The sequence below is a fragment of the Oculina patagonica genome, chromosome 12 (genome assembly GCF_052425735.1).
Source record: "Oculina patagonica isolate OP01 chromosome 12, crgOcupat, whole genome shotgun sequence".
NCBI lineage: Eukaryota > Metazoa > Cnidaria > Anthozoa > Scleractinia > Oculinidae > Oculina > Oculina patagonica.
The window spans coordinates 18,876,423-18,888,882 of record NC_135769.1 but is presented as its reverse complement, the minus strand read 5'-3'; the positions used below and the strand labels follow the sequence as shown (position 1 = coordinate 18,888,882).

The 12,460-nt window shown below is 39.4% G+C and overlaps 2 protein-coding genes across 2 annotated transcripts in view; one reads left to right on the top strand and one right to left on the bottom strand.

The window, feature by feature from the left end:
- Positions 1-12,460, top strand: part of LOC144632430 (gamma-aminobutyric acid receptor subunit gamma-4-like) — a 57,150-nt gene that overhangs the window by 3,884 nt on the left and 40,806 nt on the right. The window contains exon 2 of the mRNA XM_078491080.1: positions 608-659. Coding sequence (XP_078347206.1) covers positions 608-659 — 52 coding nt within the window. The remainder of the gene's footprint in view (positions 1-607; positions 660-12,460) is intronic.
- On the bottom strand, positions 866-11,931 carry LOC144632389 (ATP-binding cassette sub-family C member 4-like). Its single transcript, XM_078491027.1, has 7 exons — positions 11,907-11,931; positions 8,023-8,570; positions 6,823-7,205; positions 4,974-6,319; positions 3,196-3,766; positions 2,368-2,504; positions 866-2,133 (listed from the first exon to the last, which is right to left on the bottom strand). The coding sequence occupies exons 2-7, from the start codon at positions 8,551-8,553 to the stop codon at positions 1,277-1,279; spliced, it is 3,825 nt and encodes a 1,274-aa protein (XP_078347153.1). The 5' UTR covers positions 8,554-8,570; positions 11,907-11,931; the 3' UTR covers positions 866-1,276.

The window sequence follows — 12,460 nt, the reverse complement described above, 5'->3', positions numbered from 1 at the left end:
GATGACTGGTTCATTGATCGGGTTTATCAGGCCAGTACCCTCTTTCGTTATAAGTCTGTAGGCCGCAAGCTGAAACTTAGTTAAATCCTTGGCATTAGCAGCTGGTGTAAGCGTGTCAACTTAGAATTCTCTCAGTTTAGGTAATCAAGATTTCAAAGGTAATGTATTTCGTGTCTGCGTGATGATATTGCCATTTTTGTGCTCTGATGGTCGAGTCGTTTTGGCAGAGTTATAACCTTTCATTAATCCGTTTACTTTATCAATAATTTAAAACAACAAATTCCGGTAGAAAAAGGGGTGGTGCGGTGTGTGTGGTCGGGTGGAGGGCGGGAGAATAGCTCGGGCCATTCCCAACACAAGTTGTCATCATCCGCCACAAAATGGACAACAAGCAAACATTTTTTCCCTTGTCTACGAAATTATTTTTAACAATTGTGTACCAAAATTAGTAAAAAATGAATCTTTTTCCGAATGTGATATTTCCGTTTCATGAGAGTTTGAACGAAAGCATGTTTAGTATACAGGATGTTATAGTCTACCTGAGGATGAATAAAGATATCAGATATTTTAAATGTGAAATTCTCAAAAATAGTTTTGTTTGTAACAGATTAGAAGAAGACTGGGGTACTGTTTTCTCACTGGTGGAAATTCTATATGGAGTAAGTAAAATGATTCTCTATTTTTCCGAGTGGTCTGACGGTTTTAGGGCCTTCAGCCGAACGCTATTAATTTACTGGGCTTCAGTTTAGTTTTAAATTTCCACTACAGGAACGCATTTCTAAATGTTTCAGTAAGCCTACAACAACTTACCAGTTGCCAGCTTCATAGGAAATACGTGCTGTACCTGTAAGTAAAGTTGTTTTAAGAAAAAAAGGCGAAAAGTCTATTGTATTTAGAGAGGGTCCGGAAGGAGAGGGGGTATAAATCCTATTTCCCAGCTTAAATTTTGCTCAAATTCCATTTCCCAGCCTATGTTTTGCCCAAATCCCAGTCCCTTTCCAATGATTCCCAGTCCCACTGACCCAAATCTCATTTTCACGGTGAAATAATAGGCAAATCTCAGTTCCAATTTTACGGCTCGTCAGTGCCCTCGTTAGTTATCTGCAACTCGAGCCATTTCATCGAAGGCACTCGGCCCTTCCTTTATCTTTAGTGAATAAATTGTTTCGAATTTATTAACCTCTTCATTTTTTAAAACCAGAATCATGTCACAATTTTTGATGTTGTTTATCAGATATCTCCACCTCGGGCCATTTCTCTCAGGGAACTTTCTTCCCTATTTACTAGTCAATCTGTCAAATCCGTCAACCTCCCCATATTTTAAGACCAAAATCTTGTCACAGTCTCTAATGGTGTTCAAACGATGAGCTATAGTGATAACTGTGGAGTCCCTCAGTTTCTCACGCACTACGTTCCAGATTGTTTGTTCTGTGTCTGGATCCACGTGTGCAGTGGGCTCATCCAAGATAACGATCTTGCTTTGCTGCAACAGCACTCGGGCCAAACAAATTAATTGCCGTTCTCCTACACTGACATTTGCCCCATGTTCCAACAACTCGTGATCAAGATTTCCATCTAGACTTTCTACCCACTCTTTCAGTTGCACATCCTCTAAAGCTCGCCACAAATCTGCATCTTGAGATTGGTCCACAAGATCGAGATTTTTTCTCAGCGATCCACTGAAAAGAACAGGGCTTTGGCCAAGAACGGATATACATCGTCGAGCTTCTTGGAGGTTGATTTGTTTGATTGGAATATCATCGACCATTATCTCTCCATCAGCGTCTGGCATGCGCATCAGAGCTGCCACAAATGATGACTTGCCTGCACCCGTGCGGCCTGCAACACCGATCTTTGCTCCTCCTTTGATACTGAGATTGATTTTTTTCAATACTTGAGGTCCCCCCGGATAGTACGTCAGTGATACATCTTGGAAGGTGATATTTCCTTCGCGTGGCCAGTGTTCCGGGGGAAGTCTTTCCACCTTGTATCCAGGCTCAGAGTCAAGCATAGTGTATGTCATAACTCGCTCAACAGACGTCATGAAATTCTCGACATCCGACATTTTTCTGACAGTGGTTTGAGTCATGCCTGCAGTCTGGATGACGTAAACAAGTGCAAGTCCGGCAAAAGCTAATTAAGAGAAAAACATAGAGAAGCGTGTTTTACTATGTCTTGATCAATTTCAAAAGGTTCCCATCCCCACCGGGAATGGGTAGGTTTAAAAAAAGATCATTGAAATATTGCCTATTGTATTTTCATCACTACATCCGATAATTAGACACTTTCTGTAACTAGCGGTTACTCAAACACGGGCCCGAGGGTGACCGCGTAGGACGGTTAGCTTACAGATCTACTTAGTCTTACCGGCATCTTGAGACGCCAACACTGCCGCCAGAGCCACTGCGCCAATTAACAGTGAAGCGAGAAGGTCCAAGCGTACACTGAGCCATCTGCCACTGGCCATCACCATGATAAATGACTGATTGTGGACATCTTGATATCTAAAGTCAGAAAAAGAAAGTTGCAGTACAGTTTTTCTTCATCCCTGTCCCCAAATTAAATCCTCACCTTTTATAAGATAAATACTGTGTTTTGAGTCTTTTATGACTCCAGGATATTTTTGAAAGTCATATATCTACTGCAAATTATGTCTGCCCCCCACTCTGTAAAAAAGAACGAAAAATAACGCAAGATAATGTCACCCCGTCCGTTTTGTTAACCAAGACTCAGCTTGTTAACAAGCACTGACTGGGTTTTAAACTCAACTTTCACTTATCGCTTTCTTAAGGGGCTGACACACTGAAGGGCGTATCACAGCGACTTGTAGCAGGGATAAAATTGCAACGTGTTCGCACGTACGAAAAGGTAGCATGGGCATGTTGCAGCGACACATCCCTGAAAAGTTTTAGCACACTAGTACTTAAAGGAGCGTGTTCCAGCTACATGTCCCTTTGAATACCAGCACCTTTAAAGACTTTAAGGAGTTTTTCTTATATTTTTTTATGCGCTCGATTAAAGGTCGTCTGTGCACTGTTCACTGATTGCAAATGCTCTTCCCTTCGATCTTTTCCGGCACGTACTTTCCTGAGGAAGGTGGTGAAAGTCCACGTTTAAGGTAAAGCAAACCGTGTTTTTTACCACGCTATCTTTTTGTCATCGTTTTTAACATAAAGGAGAAATATGATGACAAACCTGTAAAACTGATCAATGAAATCTCTTTCTCTTCCTCGTGTGCGAATCGTGTCCAGTCCGTGCAGAGTCTCTGAGAAGTGTGAGAAGACTGGACTGCGGCATATGGACTCCAACCTTTTCAGTTCCCTGGAAGTCTTCAAGTAATATTTGCAGATATACAAGACTAACATAATTAACGGAACAATAAGAAACAGAAGCCAAGGATTGGTAACAGTTGGCACGAGAACTGATGCAAACACCATCACGGCATACTGCATTGAATAATAAAAAGTCTTAGGCAACAGCTCGTCCAAGCAGCCTATATCTTTGGAAAATCGATTGAGTATTCTTCCAACGGGATTTGAATCGAAGAACAGAACCGGTGCTTGTAAAATAGCTACAACCATTCTGTCATGAAGACGTTCAGAGCATCTCAGAGAAACCCAGAAGAATCCGTATGCTCGAATGACGGCAAATAACAAGCAGGCAACGACTAGACAACCATAGATAACGAGGTTTTTCGTCTCCTTCTGATCCCCTGGAAGTTTCTTTGTCAACAACGAGAGCCACACATCAGGAGCTGCTATCAATGCTGAAAGGAAGAAGCGGAAGGAAGCAAAGTAAAAAAACAGGTAATCATTATCGTCGAATCTTATCCATGATCGAGCGCAGAAAAGTTTTACTCATTTTATGATGTTAACATCAAACTTTTTTCGTGACATTGAGGCAAATGACAAAAATTTTTTTTTTTTTTTTTTGTTGTTTTTAGAAGGATTGCTCCTGTTAATAAGGTTCCGGCCACGAACATATCTCAGTTCTATTGTAATATAGTGCCTGGTTTTTGGCCTGGTTATTAACATTGTTACAATCCTATCATGACGTGCCTTGTCATACTTTCTAGATTAGCTAACCAAAACATCAACATGTCTTACAAAAGCTTTGTTAAAGAAATCATACCGCATTGAAAACCCCAAGTTCTATATTTTTCGAAGGATATAGCGACCTTTAGACAGCAGTTAGAGTACGACTTTCAAATTGCAGTAGAACTCTCACTTCCCCCTGTTGCTGACCAGTTAGAGATTGGTGTGAATCGTCAGTGATAATTAAAGGCATAAGCGCTCGATCTGAACGTCGTACTCGTAACAAATCTTTTATTCGTGCCCTGATCTTATGGCCGCTAAAATGTAAGCGTTGCCCTTGAAGTACAACCTGTCTTCTAACGGCATTTTTGACCTATATACTTAAAGGGACCGCGTCACGGATTTTAGCCAAACTTAGGCATAGGAAATGACCATTAAAATCGTTAAAATAAATTATATAAAAAAACCTCTTAAAACATTGAAGGAATATTTGAATAACACACCAAATGCAAAAGAAGGTACGGATGGCCAATAGTAATGAAGATTGAAACGGATTGCGAAATGGGTTTTTGAAATATGGTCCAGCGGAACAGTTTTCAAAGTTAATCTTGTCTGCTTGTAACTTTAAATTATAACGCTCAGGAGACATATTTGGCTGGAATGTAGCCTGATGGTAGTGTCATTTAGAATAATAGAATTAATTTCTTTTCAAACATTTAGTTTCATAGGGAGTGTTTGGCAAAATTTAATAACATAAAATTAAGTTAGCCGTGACACAGTCCCTTTAATACTTTTAGCCCTCTGCGATAACGAAATTATAGTTGAACGAAAATGTGTAAGTGAACCCTTTTCGTAAAACACCAGTGCACACGCAGCAGAGACTTTTTACCTTTTAAGAAGACGGTGTATCAGTGAAACTCGCAATTTATTGAGGCCTACCTTGAGTAATGAGACAGAAACAAATTGCCCCAATTATTACCAACGAAGGTACTCCACTTCTGAAGTAGTTCCAATAAAGCTTGGATGACACCACTCCGATTTTGCGATCTTCTTCCGACATTTCCAAGCCGTTGGCTTCACTGGGTAGAGGTACGATTTTTTCCAAGCTATCAGAATCTTCACTCTTCTCTTCGTTTTCCCATACAAAACTCTTTTCTGACTGCTTCCCCTTTAGAACTTTCTTATAAAGTGGGTCAATTGTTGTATTCAAAACGCTTTTTTCTTGAAGCTCAGCGAAGCTTCCTTTTTCCAACACACGGCCTTTGTACAACACAATCACTTCATCAGCTTGTTTCATGTGCTGTTCCTGATGGGAGATCAACACTCGTGTTTTGTCGCCCAGTAGGTCTTTAATGCATTTTTCGAAAATGTGTTGGCTAACTTTTAAGTCCACAGTGCTCAGAGGGTCGTCCAACAAATAAAGATCTGCATCAACGTAAACTGCGCGTGCTAAACTAACTCTTGCTCGTTGGCCTCCACTCAGAACTTCACCGCGTTCTCCAACAACAGTTTGGTCACAGTCGGGAAACTGTTGGATGTCTTCTGTGAGGGCGCATGCTTCGATTATTCTTGTGTACTTTGGTTCATCGTATGGTTGACCAAACAAAATGTTTTCTCTGATGGTTCCAGTGAAGACCCATGCTATCTGAGGAACATAAACAATATTTCCTTGGCAGGTTATTGTTCCACTTATGTCTGAGACTTCTCCAGCGATCGCTGAGAGAAGAGTGGATTTCCCACTGCCCACTGGTCCAGTAATGACAGTTAGACATTGTGATGGTAAGGTAAATTTGACATTGTCCAGAATGAGTCCATTTTCGCGCTTGATTTCAGGTTTGTACGTCAAATTGGACACAGATAAAACAGTCGGTTTGTCCCGATCTTCAGACCTATCAGTAAAGGAAAGGTCCTTTATTTTCTCCTGTTGATCTGTCACGTTGTTTACTAAATCCGCCGAGATGCTTTCCAAGTTATTTGTGTCTTCTGAGGGATGATCACGAGAGATCGCGGGCAAATTTTCTAAGAGAAGAAAATGTTCTATTCTGCCCAGTGAAGCACAAGCTTCGTAATTCTCCAGCAAGCCATAGCCCAAGTATAGGCAAATACTTTGTCTTAGTATACCGATATAACAGAGAAACATGAAAACATTAACAGGTGTGAGGGTATGACCGGTTAGTACAAGAGTAATTACTGACACCAGGGTCGCCACTGGTAGTGATGGGTACTCCAATGCAGCCATAGCTGACAAAATGGCACTTTTCTTTTTGATGATGTTGATTTCATGTCTAAAACAAAATAAAGAACATTGGGCGGGTTATTTTCCGTCCACGACCATGGAATATGATAAGTCAAGAAATAAAAATTGCAGTTGTGTTGTATTAAGAAGCAATTGCCAAAAAGCCTGAAAAGATTCTGGGCGGCTTCAACGAAAAGTGAACTAATAACCTCCGCGGTTAACAGGGTGATGCTCTACAACTGAGCTGTAAAGCCACATGCATTGGGTGCTTATGAATTATGAAATTGATTCGCGTTTGGTTTTGGCTTTTTTTCTGATTGATTGAGAAAGTGGCGCGATTTTTTAAAGCATATCAATGCAAACGTGTGTTACTTTCGACACTGAAATGAAAACCGCCATAACATTTTACCTTTAACCGAAACGATCCGACAAAGATCCTTTTGCATTTTATATTTATAATCTACACTCTTCACAATGCTTAACACATTAGCGAGAAGACTTTATGACTTTGGTAAGAAGACTTTATCGCTATCATATTCGCTTTCTCCCTACCTTCGTGTGTTTTTTATGTTTTCTCGGTATTCATCCTCCCACGCATGCGTCTTGATGGCACGAATCCCAGAAACCACTTGGTTCATCAATGAGATGCGCCGGTCAGACACCGCTGCTGTACGCAGGCGAAGTGCAGCACTAATGTAAGATAAGCCGGCGAAATACGGCAGAAGAAACCACAGGAAAAGGACTCCCATAAGAGCCTGCCAACCAATGAAATACACGAGTAAAACTGGTATTGACACCATGTCAAGGCACGAAAAAGCCGACAAGAAAAGCAACCGGGTAGCTGAATATTCCAATCGCTGGACATCGTTTGATATAAGGTCAATAACTTGACCTGTTGTAAACTTCAATAATTCCTGCTTGCCGAGAAGTAAAGTCTGCAAAACACGAAGACAACAGGCAAATGAGGATACTTTTAATTTTTAACCTTAAGTCACTTAATTGTAATAAGAGGAAGCCTAACAATAGTTTAGTAAGGAAGAAAACCAACAAAGAGTTATCAATAACATGAGAAAAAAATAAGTATGTATACGAATAACGACGACTAAGGTGGCTTTTGATAAACAAATTTGAAAACTGTGACATAGCCCTTTTATCAGTTACATTATGTCCTAAAGATTTCTGTCGGATGCTATAAAGGTTGGTGATTCAGAAAAAAATAAGGCAACGTTTACCGTCAACCGTTACAGAAGGCCTCATTGTTAAAATTCATTGTTTTAATCGTGAACCATCTATATGATATCGTCAATTTGAACATTAGCTTCAGTTTATTTACATGTAAGTACTCATCATCATCATCATCATCATGTTTTTTTACCCTCGGATTTCAGAGTAGCTTGTACAGCTAATATCTCCGAGCATTTCAACAGTACACAGCACGATGGGCAAAGATCAGACCACAACACCGGGAACACCATGCCCTACTCTTTACTCTTTATTTTCCTTATCCGAGAAGACTCGAATATCTAACCATTTGCAGATGTCATTGCAAAGGCAGCATATTCTCCTCAGTTATTTTAAGACCGTGAGTGTTGGTCCGGTCAGGGACTCGAACCCGAGACCTCCCGCACAGTAGTCCAGAGCTCCATTAACTGAGCTAACCGGTCGGCGGTCAATGATGATGATGGTGATGATGATCGGACACCAAAAGTCCTTGCCCAGTTGTTTGGTTAGGTTTTATTTATTTTTGCTTACCTTGAAATAAACTAGACCTTTCAAGGCGCTACTGATTCTGATGGCCAACAACTCACATTTATAGCAAAGGTGTTGCAAACCAAGGTTCCCGATTAAAGTGTTGATACACATACCAAATGCACATCCGTAGAGAAGGTAAGTTTTCGGTGGCTCAGCTGACATCAGTGTGGAAACAAGATATCCGAGAAACAATGGCTGAATAAGCCGAGAAAGTGAATACAAAGCACCCAAGAATATAATGATTATGGCTTCCCGAGCAGATAGCATCTTGACGACGCTTTTCCAAAGTTTTGGCCTTTTGCCATTTTCTTTGCACTTAGCTTTTTCTCTGTTCCAGTTTGTTTGAAGCTGTTCGGTCACTGACGAGGTAGTGTTTTCTTTCGAAAGTGGTAAAAAGTCACTTTTCTCTAGAGTTTGTTTATTGCCTATCTTGAAGATACTGTTCATCCACTGGAAAAAGAGAACAGATACAAAGTCGACATTTGTAACATCGTTGTTGCTGGAAATCTTCTTGTAGCCACTCCTTGCCATGACTGTAGTTTCGCAATCTAACAACAATAGAGATCAAATACAATGCAGATCACAAAGGGAAGTGGCAGTGGTCTTGTAGTTAGCTCGTTTCTTTAAGTTTTCCGGGTTAGGGACGGACCATTAGAAAAGTGATAGGGGGTGGGGGATTTTCGGCTTGGATGAATTTTTTTTACGTCCATCCTTGTGCAGGAATTTTTTTTGCGGGTGTAACCCTCTGCTCGTTTTTTTTTAGACATGTTCTTTTTTTAGATAAATAGTTTTCTTTAGACCGACTGCCATGTATTGTTACTTCATACCATGTTTTTGACAGATGTTGCTTTGTTGACGATTTGCTAAATAGCTTAAGTATTTCCGAAAAAAATGTTGTTATTCATTAATTTAATCCTTTAAGGGACTGGTCAATAGGTACTGGGATGTGGGCCGGAGCAATAAAAAAAGTGGCGGATGGAGAGAGTTCACTCTAACCCTAAACCCAAAACCAATGTTATGATCACAAACCATCTAGGGTGGTCCGGGGTTCCATGCTCGCCCAGGAAATTTTTATATTCGGGCCATCTGAAATCGCTAAAAATACATCTAAAACTGCTCGCGTCAAGAAATTTGTCAATTTATGTTGATGAATACCACTGGGAATTTTCTTGAAGCTACAACATTTTTAAGTCACTAAGATGTCCCACCCACTATGTGCAAATAAAAAATAAGAACTACATGACCCACCCCCCTTTCTACTCCGGCCCACCCCTTCCCCTACTTATTGACCAGTCCCTTAAAGACCATCTTTGATCATTATATTTTTAAAAGAAATATTAAGGATGGCTAAAATCAAATGACAAGTACTGATATTTTATACCATGTTATAAAAAAAAAAATAAAAAAAAAAAAAAAAAAAAAAAAAATTTCGACCCCTTCCTTCAAAAAAAAAAAAAAAAAAAAAAAAAATATTTTTTCCCCCCCCCCCCCCCCCCCCCGATTGTTTTTTTTTTACCCTATGCATTTGTCAACAGCAATTTATGTCGAATGTCTTACTGAATGTTGGTGTCAAAGTTTTTATACGATAGCCACAAGGCAAGACTTGAAAGTAAATTTTCTATAATCACCGGCGTATGGGAAGAAAAGTTTTGCTTGTCGGGAGGCCAGGCTGAATGTAATTTGCTTTTATGAAACTAGAAGTTGAGCGCTGGAGACGCTAGACTGTAAGTTGGTCTGGGGGTATACTCCACCAGAAAATTTTGAAATTTCTATGCACGGAAACGCTATTTTCAGCATTCTCTTTGATATATTTCGTCGAAAACGTTGATTTTTTTTCTTGACATTTTCCCCTGCATAATTTTTTTTTTGTATTTTCCCTCTCCCCCCCCCCCCCCCAATCACTTTTCTAATGGTCCGTCCCTTAGAGCCCTGTCCTGGAATTTGTTTTCTTTGACTCTTACAAAGTGCGTCTGTCTACCAGGACAAACTGACAAAATTATGGGCCGGGAAACTTTCTTTAAAAATATAGTCACACTCATTTCCGGTAAAAACAGTGACAGGGTGTTTACAAAATTATAAAGTGTCTAGTAATTTTATTTGCGTTTCAAAATTTTGATTCTTGCTTTTTTTACATAGACAACTTTTACATTAGTTCCTGGCCTAGTTTGTTTGGGCCGCACGGGAAAATGTTTCACTTTCGTTCAATTTCGTTCTTGGGGGAAGCGTTGCGTGGACGAGCTCAGGCCCAAAACACTGTACGACGCTTATTCGAGGGCGGCGCTTATTTAAATTTTGAACGCTATAAAGAATCTAATCTTTTACAGTAATTGAAAAAAGCATATATTTTGATTGTCAGTTTTCGTCTCTTGCTGAAGAGAGAAGTAGCGCTAGCTGTCCTGGCAAAGTTCGCAGCCTTTACAACATTTACAGTATTACGTATTGTAAGAATGGGCGAGCGGTAATACAATCACTTTGAACTGCAAAACATCGCTTTTGATGGAAAGAAATGTCCAAGTTTGCTTTAGAGTTGCTTTGTGGTGCTGTTTTTAGTATATTCGGGTTTTTCATTTATTTAGGGAAATTTCATATGGCCGATCTACTTGTTTTCCTTTTCAAGATGTGCTTTAGAAATTTTCTATGTTATGTGTTATGTCTATGTAACATGCAGAATGTTTCTCCTGATTTGCCATAAAGAGGTCTCTTGTACGAAGAAATTAGGAGACTAACTTTGCCAAACAAATTCGTCGAATGCGAAGTGATATACGTGCAGGAAAAAAAAACAGTCACTAAGGTCCCAATATTATCGCCCAAAAAAATATAAGTATCTCGTATTTATCAAACGCAACTAATTGTGAATTTGAATTGCTAATTCTTTCAATGTTCGCCATTTCAATAGTATGTAGTTGTGCATTTAGTAGAGTAAAACCTGAAAAAAAAAAACATGTACTTATTGCGACACTTTCAGTTCCTTGGTCGAGTAACGCACTTATTGTTCTGATCCTTCACATTTTCTTGCAGTAATTAGAGATGATGTGTTGCCCTTGGCAGTGATGTATTTAAGCAAGCCTTATTTACCGAATCTAATGCATAAATGACGCTAATGCGTTTGTAAATATAAAAAGGGTTGAGCTGTCATGGAAGCGGTCATGTAAAACATTTAGGCGCGACAAAACGCGCGCTTTTCAACGGTCAAGCTTTGTATAATCAGAGTGCATTCGCATACTGTTTCGACTTTTACTTTTAAATACATTTCTTAAATAAAAGGAAACAAAAAAGACTTAAATCTAAAGATAGCAGTTAAATTTACAGAATTGATGGATACTTAAGAAATTTAACTGAAAAAAAACAAGACTGTACTTCAAAAATTACTGTTTGTATTGCATTTTAAACAACAAAGATATATGCTCTTCTATTAACAGTGCTGTTATTCGTTGCATTAAGTGTGTAAATGGTAACAGAGTGAGTTCAATTCGGCACATGAACAGTTCGACGTTTGTCAAGAATCAACCGGCCGAACTTAATTATTTGGGTCGACCCAAATAGGTATCAAGTTCGGGTCATGAAAAGTTCGAGTATGTTTGAACCAGGCCTTTGTGACCGTTGTTAATGTAAATTAAGACGATTCCCGAGCATTTTGTTTCAATTTCATGCCTTCTCACGTTAAGTAAATTCCTTCATAATAAATTCGGGTAATTCGGTGCCCCCTAACTACCTTGCTTTTTTTGTATTTTAAGCCAGGCTTTCAAGCTTCTTAGACACATTGTTAATATGTGCACAAAGGCAGTGTCACATTTGTTCCTTCAACCGATATTGAAATTTCGTTCGAAGTGGAGTCATTTCTTCACTTAAGTCTAAATTTACTAAGATAGTTAAGTAATAGTTACCTTAACCCAGCCTCATCTAGTTTCGGAAAATGTCATCAACAAAGCTTGTTTCTCATACACAGTTTAAGGGACCTTAAAGGACTTTGAAATCATGAATATAAACAGTGCTGTCGGAAAATGATCAATAAAGGAATTACATGAACGTTCTGTCAAACTGTTTGCATAGCGTAGTCTGGGTATTGAGACAAACTGACATTTTCCACCATCGGCGTGTACGCCCTATAGTGTACTATACGGGGAGGCTCCGCTCGAAGTACCTCTTTCAGGCCCATTTATTGAATTTTACTGGAGTTTACAATGTTTCAATTCTATTTAAAAACAGTTAATAAACGGCCAAATTAAGAGCTAATTATACGGTAGCCCATAGGTGCAAAACAAAATCAATTTAAACTGCACACGCTGTCTTATACCAGGACTTATACGGCACAACCTGCTAAACCTTTCCGAATTTTTTTCTTGCTCCTTTTCCTTCCGTTTTTTTCGGCTTTTTTATTCTCGTTACTTTAATTCCTGCTCTTCGCGTTCTTCCTTTTAGCCGAAAAAGTTTTGACGTA

Bases quoted from the DNA above. Each gene is read 5' to 3' on its own strand.
- LOC144632389 (XM_078491027.1), bottom strand. From the start codon at position 8,553: ATGGCAAGGAGTGGCTACAAGAAGATTTCCAGCAACAACGATGTTACA. The intron at 6,320-6,822 runs GTAGGGAGAAAG...ATTTTGTTTTAG, and splicing joins AACATAAAAAACACACGAAG to ACATGAAATCAACATCATCA. The intron at 3,767-4,973 runs GTAGGCCTCAAT...TCTTCCTTTCAG, and splicing joins TTTCTGTCTCATTACTCAAG to CATTGATAGCAGCTCCTGAT.